This window comes from Rhincodon typus, chromosome 12 (assembly GCF_021869965.1).
Source record: "Rhincodon typus isolate 14 chromosome 12, sRhiTyp1.1, whole genome shotgun sequence".
In the NCBI taxonomy this organism is placed as follows: Eukaryota; Metazoa; Chordata; class Chondrichthyes; order Orectolobiformes; family Rhincodontidae; genus Rhincodon; species Rhincodon typus.
The window spans coordinates 39,033,581-39,045,709 of NC_063343.1; the positions used below are offsets into that span (position 1 = coordinate 39,033,581).

The 12,129-nt window shown below is 42.6% G+C and overlaps 1 protein-coding gene across 1 annotated transcript in view; it reads right to left on the reverse strand.

Moving 5' to 3' along the window:
• LOC109929118 (polycystic kidney disease 2-like 2 protein) overlaps window positions 1–9,478 on the reverse strand; it is a 46,980-nt gene extending 37,502 nt beyond the window's left edge. The window contains exons 1-3 of the mRNA XM_048603973.1: window positions 9,292–9,478; window positions 6,895–6,996; window positions 2,930–3,060 (exon numbers count right to left, since the gene is read on the reverse strand). Of these exons, the coding sequence (XP_048459930.1) occupies window positions 2,930–3,060; window positions 6,895–6,996; window positions 9,292–9,355 (297 nt within the window). The 5' untranslated portion in view covers window positions 9,356–9,478. The remainder of the gene's footprint in view (window positions 1–2,929; window positions 3,061–6,894; window positions 6,997–9,291) is intronic.
• Window positions 9,479–12,129: the final 2,651 nt, after the last annotated feature.

Genomic DNA, 12,129 nt, shown 5'->3' on the forward strand with positions numbered 1-12,129 from the left:
CTTATGTTAGATAGTGGTAATAATCAAGCAAAGTAACCACCTTAGTGATTTGTAGTGCCTCATTGCCTTGATTTTCAGTGTATCATTCCCATCAGTGAGGTGGCAAAGACTTGGGGCTCATCTGGGATCTTTGAACACTGACAACATGAAAAAGGTTGCACAGTAGGATTAATTAGTAAAAGATAAAATGACAGATAATAGTTTTCTTGTATTGCAGATAAAACTACCCTGCAGTAGCATTGACTGATTTACAAGACTTGATTAATGCTAAGGCCATAGAATGGCAAAGGGCTTAAACGTGGAACTTTCTTAAAAAGCTAGGAAGGCAGAAATAGTGAATATTTTGCAACAGCATTTGGGACTGGTGGAAACAATGTGGAACTAGATACACTAAGTGGTGAGTCACTTGAGTCGTCAAGAATTCAACTGCAACTAAAGAGCTTGAAATGGAACTTAAAAGAACTGAACTTGAGGGAAAAAATAGAGTGGAAGAGCATTTAAAGGGCTGGAACTAGAGATTCAGGACAGAGCAAACGATAAAGACAAGACATTGAGAAATAAAGACTGCCTGAAAAGGTTGCACTTAGGTGCATTACTAGATGTGGATCAGAATGTTGATCATTATGACCCTAGTCATAATCTAAAGTCCAGTAAAGAAATGTTAGAATTTGGACAGGCTGTACCAACATTTAAGGCAAAAGATGTGGAATCATTCTTTATGTCTCTTTACGTAGCAAAACAAATGAAATGGCTGAAGGCAAATAGGACACTGCCCATGCAGAGCAAGTTGATAGTTACAGCTTATGAAATTTACGTATCAGTCAGAAGAGTTTTTAATAATTTATAATGCTGTAAAAAAGGCTATTCTGGGTGCATATGAGTTAGTTGCTGAAGCATACATGTAAAAAGTTTGAAATTTAATGAAAGTTGTTCAGAAATTACCTGTGGACAGAGTTGCCTTACTCCTAGGTAATGATTTAAATGGGATCAAAGTTTAAGCTTCACTTGTAATCATCTCTGAGTGAGGTTAAAGAAATGAAATAGTTACAAGAACAATTTCTATTATGTGTAATGACCAAAGCAATGGCTAAAAAGGTCCATCATCAGAGGTCAAAGTAAAACCACATGCAAATGTCAGAATAGCTGAAACTTTCTTTAAAAGTGGAGATAATTCAAAATAATTGTTTAGTATGCCTTCTTTAACTGAGACTTAGAGAGCAGATCAGGAGTCAAGCACAATCAACTCACATGAAACTGAAGCTGTTGGAGTGCTGAAGTCTAATTATGTCAAATACAGAGTTGAGCTAAGGAAGTGGAGACACTGTCACAGACCTGCAGATGAGGAATGTATGGTTGTTCATCAGATTGATGTACCATCCAGATATTGTAAAGAGATATTGTGAGTAGCATACAAAATTCATATGACAGGGGCATGTAGGAATATTGAAATTTAAAGCGTTGATAAAATAAATAGGCATCTCACCTGGTCAAGACTCCACCAAACTCATAAAGATAGCGCAGTATTGTATAAATCATCATTGCATATCTATGATGGGCAGGGATGTGGAACAGAGAACAACGTGTCTTTTAGGCTGAATATCTTGGCATGAGCCAACCTGTACCTTTGCCTCAGGTCTGCTGCTAGGAAGGAGGCAGCAATGAGTTTGGAGAAAATGTCCAACTTTTGCCTCAGAAATTGAAAATCCAGCACAAGTACTTTAAAATGCATAGATATTGTTTATAAATTGCTAATTTTAGCTACAGAAATGAAATATAAACAAATATACTCTGCTCATATCATTGATGTTTTCCACTGAATCTATTTAGTTAGGAGAGCACACAAACAACACCAAAGAAAATAAGGCTATTAACTCCATTTTGCCTTTATTCTATTATAGTTGCATAATTACCACATCTTGGATCCCATTAATATTTTAGTATTTGGTTCCAACGACAACTATGATAGGTTGAGTATACACTGGGCTATTTCATTAAAAGTATTCAAATTAAGTTTTAAGCATGGAACGATAATTTTAGTTGAATCCTCCTCCACTGTTACTTTGCAAAAAAATTCTGGTCTTAATGATTACTTACAGTAAGCAAGTTTAGGGGAGTATTTTGTCTTCCAACTATTTCCCATTTCACAGAGAAAGGAAACACCAAACTACAGCATTCTTTGAAGTTTTGTAAAGTTCTCGCCACACACGAATACCCTCAAGGTGATCTCCAATTATCACTCTGCTACTGTCTGTTAATGTCTTAGGTGAGACAGTAGGGTAAGGACTTGAAATCAGACCACGTTTCCCCAAACTAAACTAGTCCCATTTGCCTGCATTTGGCCCATATCCCTTTAAACCTTTCCTATCCATGTACCTGTCCAAATGTCTTTTAAATGTTGTAAACTGTACCTGCATCAACACTTCCTCTAGCATTTCATTCCACATATGAACTACTTTGTGTGAAAAATTTGCCCCTCAGGTCCCTTTTAAATCTTCCTCCTCTCACCTTAAAATTACTCCCTCTAGTTTTGAACTCCCCAACCCTCCAGAAAAGACCTTTGCTATTTACTTTATCTATGCCCCTCATGATTTTATAAATCTTTATAAGGTCACCCCTCAATCTCTGACAGTGAAACAGTTTTGCTGGTAATGGGATGTGGGCCTGGTGGAGAGATGATTCAAGTAGCGTATGCTGCTCATAAATTTTTACGTCTTAGAAAAAACATTAAAACAGACATTTTCCATGTAATCAGCAAGGACTTTGTTCAACAAAAACTCCTCCAAGGCTTACTATTTTCCTTAAGCAAGTCTACTTTTCTCAACTGAGATAACCCAGAGTTCTTGTTTGTTCCATTTAGTAATGCATTGTTAATGGACCAGTAGAAGATCATGTTAAAAGTATGTATTTTATTTAAGAGATTATTTGATACCTCCCAGAAGTTCTCTATGCTGTCTATTGTTCTGAAGTTTATGCCATTGATAAAGGATTTCGTTTCCAGGAAGAGTACAGACATAACTTTGGTGAAGAAAAACATATTGGTATTGACCATTCCAAAGGTTACTGCAAAAGAAAGGGAGCTGTAAAGATGTATTTGATAACGCTAGCAATGTATTATGTATACATTATGTATTAAGAAGCTGAATTCCTACACTCTAATGTGAGCAACAAAAATTCGTAATGTTTTTAGTCTGTCCTGTGACTCATATGCTGAAAAATCCACATAATATCTTTATCTTAAGGTAATGAGTTACTTTGAAATTCAAATTTCAGATAATCATGATAATTTCTGACAGTACATTTCCTCATCATATTTTTACATTTGTACATTATTTGTACATTTTATGTATTTGATTTTATAACTGTTTATTTTTGTTGTTTTGCTTAATAACAGCATGGGATTGAATCCACAATTAGTGGAAGTAATCTGGCGAATCTCTGATAATGGTTTTAAAAAAATTTTTAGACCTATTTTCCTGCCAAGCCACTAAATATCTGAAACTAAATGATGTTTTACAAATTTCAATGGTACTTCAAAAAACCCCATAAAACTTAAAAATTATTCAAATCTACTTTTAACCAATTTTAGTAATGAAAAAAGCTTACTTAGAGTCATAGAGTCATACAGCTATACAGCATGAAAACAGACCCTCTGGTCCAACTCGTCTGCACTGACCAGATATCCTAAATAAATCTAGTCCATTTGCTAGCATTTGGCCCATATCCCTTTAAAACCTTCCTATTCATATACCCATTCATATGCCTTTTAAATGTTGTAATTGTACCAGCCTCCACCACTTCTTCTGGCAGCTCATTCCATACATGCACCACTCTTTGCTTGAAAAAGTTGCCCCTTAGGTCCCTTTTATAGGTTTCCCCTCTAACCTTAAACCTATGCCCTCTAGTTTTGGACTCCACCACCCGGGGAAAAAAAAAGACCCTGACTATTCACCCTCACCTTGCCCCTCATGATTTTATAAACCTCTATAAGGTCACCCCTCAGCCACCGATGCTCCAGGAAAAGTAGCCCCAGTCTATTCAGCCTCTCCCTATAACTCAAACCATCCAACTCTGGCAACATCCTTGTAAATCTTTTCTGAACCCTTTCAAGTTTCACAAAATCTTTCTCATAGCAGGGAGACCAGAACTGCACACAGTTTTCCAACAGTGGCCTAACCAATGTTCTGTACCGCTGCAACATGACACCCTAACTCCTATACTCACTGCACTAACCAATAGAGGCAAGCATATCAAATGCCTTCTTCACTATCCTATCTAATTGAAACTCCGCTTTCAAGGAACTATGAACCCTAGCTCTCTTTGTTCAGCAACAGTCCTGAAGATCTCACCATTAAGTGTATAAGTCTTGCCCTGATTTGCTTTTCCAAAATGCAGCACCTCACATTTATCTAAATTAAACTCTATCTGCCACTCCTCGGCCCATTGGCCCATCTGATCAAGATCTCATTGTACTCTTGAGGTAACCTTCTTCGCTGTCCACTACACCTCCGTTTTTGGTGTCATCTGCAAACTTACTACCCATACTTCTTATGTTCACATGCAAATCATTTACTAAGCCTTTTCAGTGTCGGAAAACTTCTAATCTACTTTGGGACAGTGTTTCACCAGTGCAATACTTTTCTCTGGTCATCTAAACCCTGATCAATTTTCTTACATTAAGTGCTTGTTGGCTCCCTTCAAAGGAATTCACAGAAGTAAATGCAGCCTTACCCCTTACCTGAGTGTGGCCCCAAGCAAAGATCCTTTGGAGCATCTCAGTAGGCAAGGAATGGGTTTGAAGGAGATGGAAATGATAGAAGACTGTGAACCTTGTAAGAGTACAAGCCGCACTGATATTGCTGCTGTCTTTCTTAGGAAAGCACATTGCCTGGCACAACATGATAAAACTGCACATTGCAAGTTCATCTATTGTTGAATCATCTATTATTGCTTGTAAAGTCCTAGCAATATTTAATAAAACACAATAGTTTCCTTATTAGACATTAGCAGATTCTATTGTGAAAATGATTTCCAGATCTGGCTGTGCTATTGTACTTAGTTCTTAGCCTATCTTGTTGGAGAATCAGTCTCTGCTCGTACATTACTTTGAACAGATCCACATGTAGAGTCTGAACATAGCTGGTTGTACAAGGACGGGTTTCAATTGATCACTTAAGGTCATAGATTCTTCATTCTTCTCTGGGATACTTTTAACTCAAATAACATGGCAACATTTGCCTGTGAAAACAGGCCAAGGTAACAGTTGAACTTCAGCTGTAAGAAATTCTCAACAAGTTTAGTTCTGGGTGTGAAATAGGTGAACTGAACACAAGAAGGACATCCCAGATGTCCTTGCTTTTCAAGGACCGCAATTTCCCCCCCTCAGTGGTCGAAAATGCCCTCGACTGCATCCCTTGCGTTTCCTGCACCTCAGCCCTCACACCCCCTCCCCGCAAAAAACAGAGACAGAATTCCCCGTGTCCTCATGTATCACTCCATTAACCTCCGGATTCAACGCATCATTCTCCGCCACTTCTGCCACCTGCAATCTGACCCCACTACGAAGGATATATTTCCCTCCCCACCCCTATCTGTCTTCCGGAGGGACCGCTCTCTCCATGACTCCCTCGTCCGCTCCACACTCCCCACTAGCCCCACCACCCCCGGCACCTTTCCCTGCAACCGCAGGAGGTGTTACACTTGTCCCTACACCTCCCCCTCACCTCCATCCCAGCCCCCAAAAAAACCTTCCACATTAAACAGATGTTCACCTGCACATTCGCTAATGTGGTCTATTGTATCCGTTGTTCCCGATGTGGCCTCCTCTACATCGGGGAAACCAAGCGGAGGCTCGGAGACCGCTTTGTGGAGCACCTACGCTCAGTTCGTGACAAACGACAACACCTCCCACTTGCGAACCACTTCAACTCCCCCTCCCACTCCCTGGACAACATGTCCATCCTGGGCCTCCTCCACTGTCACAACGATGCTACCCGGAAACTGGAGGAACAGCACCTCATATTCCGCCTTGGAAGCCCACAATCCAATGGTCTCAATGTGGACTTAACTAGCTTCAAAATCTCCCCACCCCCATCGTCATCCCAAGACCAGCACCCCCGCTCATCCCCGCCTCCTTGACCTGTCCGTCTTCTCTTCCACCTATCCACCCCTCCCTCCTCATTGACCAACCCCCATCCCCACTTCCTACCTACATTCACCTTTACTAGCTTCATCCCCGTCTCCTTGACCTGTCCATCTTCTCTCCCACCTACCGTTCCACTATCCACCTTCCATCACTGCCCCCCCCTCCTCTAATTATTTCAGAGCTCCCTTTCTCTCCCCCATTTCTAAAGAAGGGTCCCGACCCGAAATGTCAGCTTCCTGCTCCTCTGCTGATGCCTGGCCTGCTGTGTTCCTTCAGCTCCACACCTTGTTATCTCAGACTCCAGCATCGGCAGTTCCTACTATCTCTAAATTTTGGCAGCCATTCTTTATAAAAAATGTCTACCGTAAGGTCCTAACTAAGCAAAAGGGAGTCCACTACAGTACGTTATGAATACTGAGTTTTTAGACTGTTCTTTAGATGTCTGGACCATAGTATGAGGCCTTCATAAGTCTACCGCACAATGTGCTTGCCAGTGTTATGGCCTTGATCATATTATGGCACAATACATGTATCACATGTTGAAACGGCCTCAGTATCTAATGATTCAGAGCACTGGTATTAAATGCACATCTGCATTATGAGCATTAAGCTTCAAATTACAGATCTGTAGGTGTCTTACTTAATACGTTAACTAGCAAATTATTTAAAATCAAATAAAATCTATCCTTAACCAGATTCACCATAAATCTATGTATTATATTAGAAAATATCTAATGTGTTTTGATACTTACATATAGAGAGATCCAAAAGGAAAACCAAATAAAGTAAAAACTCACGCAGGGTAGATATTGGGTTCACATTCCTTCTGTGAAAGAACTTAGCGTGAGCTGCATCTAATGTGAAACAAAAACAAAAACAAAAATTTTACTGAATCGTATTATCATGCAAATTGTGAAAGAAGCAACTGAACTGCAATGAACCCTGGATGTCTGGTCCAGAATGTTGTGCCATATATTCAAGGAACACTAAATGAATTCTGCAATGGCTATGCATGGCTTTTCATTTCTCTTTTATCTGCCTGTTCTAAAGGTTCTAAATGGAAAAGAGAAGACATTATCATTAGAAAACAAAATAAATGGAGTGGAGTAGAAGAGCAAAATGATCTAGGCATATATGTAAACAAATCATTAAAAGTAGCCTCACAGTTCAGCAAGATAATGAAATCTGCTAACACTGGGGTTATTTCCAGGGATAAAAAATTAAAAGCAAGCACAGAATAAAGCTGGGAACATTCAGTAAGTCAACCCACATTTGGGTAGGTAGAAGCAGAATTATCGGCTTAGGTCAATGGCCTTTCAGAAACTGTTTCCATCCATTCCATTCTGATGGCTACTCGTTTTCTTGCATTGAGATAGATTTGCAATTTCAAGACCCTGTATGACTCGGAGCTAAATTTCCAATCCTGTCTCCTTTTCATCATAAAGATTGTCTACTTCCAACTTTGCAATATTACCCTCCTCTGCCATTATCTCAGTGCAGTGACTACTGAAATCCATATTCCAGCCTTTTTCACCTCCTGACTCAATGACAGTATTCCTGTCCTGGTTAGCCTCCTGTAGCTTTATCCTTTGTAATCTTAAGCCCTTTAAAGACTGATACTCATATCCTTTTTAACACTAACTTAAGTTCATCCATCACTTGAATACAGTAACAACAAAATACAGTTGCAGATGTGAAAATAAAACAAAGAGCTGGAGAAATTCAGCAGGTCTGGCAGCATCAGTGGGTAGAGTACCAGGGTCAACACTTTGAGTCCAATGACTCTATCCCTTTCCTTGTTTATTCATATTTGCTGCCAGTTTTCCAAAACACCTAACTTGGATTTTCATCTTTTAAATTTCTTAATGATCTGCCTCTTAATGTAAATTCTTCCAGGCCTAGGACACCCTGAGCTCTCTATTCCATTGCAAAGTCCTGTGCTCCACACTCTGAAATTTCCTGCTGTCTACTCTTCCCATTGCCCATACAAACCACTCCTAACATCTCCTTTGGCTTGATGATGAATGATGGCCTCTTAAGTGCTCTGAACAGAATACACTTAATGCAATAGAGCAGCGTCCATCTCCAACACTAGCCTACGCTCGGTTCGCAATAAACAACTGCACCTCCCAGTCGCGAACCATTTCAACTCCCCCTCCCATTCCTCAGACGACATGTCCATCCTGGGCCTCCTGCAGTGCCACAACAATGCCACCCGAAGGTTGCAGGAACAGCAACTCATATTCCGCTTGGGAACCCTGCAGCCCGATGGTATCAATGTGGATTTCACAAGCTTCAAAATCTCCCCTCCCCCTACTGCATCCCAAAACCAGTCCAGCTTGTCCCCGCCTCCCTAACCTGTCCTTCCTCCCACCTATCCCCTCCTCCCACCTCAAGCTGCACCCCCATCTCCTACCTACTAACCTCATCCCGCCCCCTTGACCTGTCCGTCCTCCCTGGACTGACCTATCCCCTCCCTAACTCCCCACCTACACTCACCTCTACTGGCTCCATCCCTGCCTCTTCGACCTGTTTGTTTCCTCTCCACCTATCCTCTCCTCTATCCCTCTTCTATCCGCCTCCCACTCTCTCCCTATTTATTTCAGAACCCCCTTCCCCTCCCCCTTTTCCGATGAAAGGTCTAGGCCTGAAACGTCAGCCTTTCTGCTCCTATGATGCTGCTTAGCCTGCTGCGTTCATCCGGCCCTGCACCTTGTTGTCTCGGATTCTCCAGCATCTGCAGTTCCTACTATCTCCAACACTAGCATTTTCGGTTTGATGTACAAAATAAATTTACTCACTTAAAATGGGATTACTGTGTTCATGGAAAATGGTTTGACTCCCAAACCACATAAAAACTTCCTTTGTTACCGTGTGCAAATGAACTAATGATACCTGCTAATATAAATTACCTCATTCCACTACAAACCCTCGGTTTTTCTTGGAGACCGATACCCTGCAGACATAAGTTTTCATTTACAGAGCACTGTATGACACATGCCTCAAGGTCTTCACAAAGAAACGGTAAAATGATGAATTAGTACCGGTTAAACAATAAAATTAACGAGTTTTGTGGTTTACATTTCCACTGATCAGGGCAAAACGTTTCTTGGCTGATGAGTCGTTACTTTTGTGTACAGACACCTTACCTTTAGCTGCGGTGCCCCCTTTCCTGAGTTTGGAGGCCAATAACTCGAGTACTTGTTTAGCCATAAGTCCCAGCTCGGAGCTTCAGCTTCAATGTTAGTGACCGGCCTGGGGTCCAGAGGTAACGCTGCTTTTGCATTCAATATATTTACAGCTGCGGTTAACGATTATTCAGCTGTTGCTGGTTTAAACCAGGGTTCGGAGTCCGGGTTCCACTTGTGATTGTTCCAATGCGGGACTCAACGCGATAGCTACAACCATCCAGGCAAAAATAAAAATCACAGCAATGCTGCAAATAGCTGGAGACCATTTTTTCCTGCTATAGGTACAGTTTGATATTTGCAGGCGAAGGGAAAGATTACTTCCTGTGTATCAGAATTATCCACTAGATCGAATTACTAAAGTAACTGCATTTATAGTTTTATTATAGTCATAATTTGAATTCAGTCATTTTAATCTCTTAAATTTCCCATCTCCTTCTAACGTCCCGCAGTTCAGAAGAAAGAGATAACAAGGTGTAGAGCTGGATGAACACAGCAGGCCATGCAGCATCAGAGGAGCAGGAAAGCTGATATTTTGGGTCTGGACCCTTCTTCAGAAATGGGGGAGGGGAAGGGGATTCTGAAATAAATAGAGAGAGGGGAGGCGGATGGAAGATGGATAGAAGAGAAGATAGGTGGAGAGGAGACAGACAGGTCAAAGAGGAGGGGATGGAGCCAGTAAAGGTGAGTGTAGGTGGGAAGTTAGGGAGGGGATAGGTCAGTCCAGGGAGGACAGGACAGTTCAAGGAGGCAGGATGAGACTGGTAGGTTGGAGGTGGGGGTGGGGCTTTAGGTGGGAGGAAGGACAGGTTAGGGAGGCAGGGATGAGCTGGGCTGGTTTTGGGATGTGGTCGGGGCGGGGAGATTTTGAAGCTTGTGAAGTCCACATTGATACCATTGGGCTGCAGGGCTCCCAAGCGAAATATGAGGTGCTGTTCCTGCAACCTTCGGGTGGCATCATTGTGGCACTGCAGGAGGCCCAGGATGGATATGTCGTCTGAGGAATGGGAGGGGGAGTTGAAATGATTCACGACTGGGAGGTGCAATTGTTTGTCGCGAACCGAGCGTAGGTGTTCCACAAAGTGGTCTCCAAGCCTCCGCTTGGTTTCCCTGACGTAGAGGAGGCCACAACAGGAACAGCTGATACAGTATACCACATTAGCAGATGTGCAGGTGAACATCTGCTTGATGTGGAAGGTTTTCTTGGGGCCTGGGATGGGGGTGAGGGGGGAGGTGTAGGGGCAGGTGTAGCACTTCCTGCAGTTGCAGGGGAAAGTGCCGGGGGCATTGGGGCTATTGGGGAGTGTGGAGCAGACAAGGGAGTCACAGAGAGAGTGGTCCCTCCGGAAGGCAGATAAGGGTGGGGAGGGAAAAATGTCTTTGGTAGTGGGGCCAGATTGTAGATGGTGGAAGTGTCGGAGGATGATGTGTTGGATCCGGAGGTTGGTGGGGTGGTACGTGAGGATGAGGGGGATTCTGTTTTGGTTGTTATTGCGGTAAGGGGGTGTGAGGGATGAGTTGCGGGAAACGCGAGAGACACAGTTGAGGGCGTTTTCGACTACTGTGGAGGGGAAGTTGCAGTCCTTGAAAAACAGGGACATCTGGGAGTGGAATCCCTCATCTCGGGAGCAGATGCGGCGGAGGTGAAGGGATTAGGAATAAGGGATGGCATTTTTGCAGGAAGGTGGGTGAGAAGAGGTGTATTCTAGGTAGCTGTGGGAGTTGGTGGGCTTGAAATAGATATCGGTTTCTAGGTGGTTGCCAGAGATGGAGACAGAGAGGTCCAGGAAGGAAAGAGAGGTATCGGAGATGGTCCAGGTGAACTTAAGGTTGGGGTGGAAGGTGTTCGTGAAGTGGATGAACTGTTCGAACTCCTCGTAGGAGCATGAGGCGGCTCCGATACAATCATCGATGTAACGGAGGAAGAAGTGGGGTTTTGGGCCAGTGTAGGTACGGAAGAGGGATTGTTCCACATAACCTACAAAGAGGCAGGCATAGCTGGGGCCCATGCGGGTACCCATGGCCACCCCCTTTATCTGTAGGAGTCTTTGGACAAAAAACTCTGTTTCTCTCTCTACAGATGCTGCCAGGCTCCAGCATTTTCTGTTTATATTTCAGATTTCCAGTATTTGCAGTATTTTGCTTTAATATGAAAACTTTTCAGTTTTGACGAGTACACTAACTACACACAGCTGGACCTCACCACCATATCTCCCCCGTGCTATAGTTTGAGATAGAATTGCAATACTATAACTGCGCACCTCCTGAGTTCCTTTAGTCGTGTATCCTCTACCACGGACGCTGACCCGGGAGACACACTTGCAGCTTGTGCAATAAAGGACACAGTATAGACAAGTGGGGACCTGGATTGAACTCATAACATGTCATCAGAGGGGAGGTGAGATTGTGAGAAAGCTGTATAGAAACAGCTACTCACAGACAGACATAGGAATGCTTGGAGCTGTGAACACTGCCACCAAAAGACCCGGACAGGATGGGTATGACACAATGCATGCAACTGTTCCTCTCTAAGCGCATGTTGAAATGAAAGGCGATATGAAATATAACTAGGATAACACAGTGTGGAGCTGGAGAACACAGCAGGCCAGGCAGCATCATTGGAGCAGGAAAACTGACGTTTCAGGTCAGGACCCTTCAGTCTTTGCATGTAAAAGGGCAAAATTACAAAGTGGCAAATGTCTACTTAAAGCAGAGCTACATTTTTAGTGCTTTTGATGAGAGACTGTTTCAAAGTGTAAATGATCCAAAATCTCTGAAGAACAGAAAGAAAACATGGAG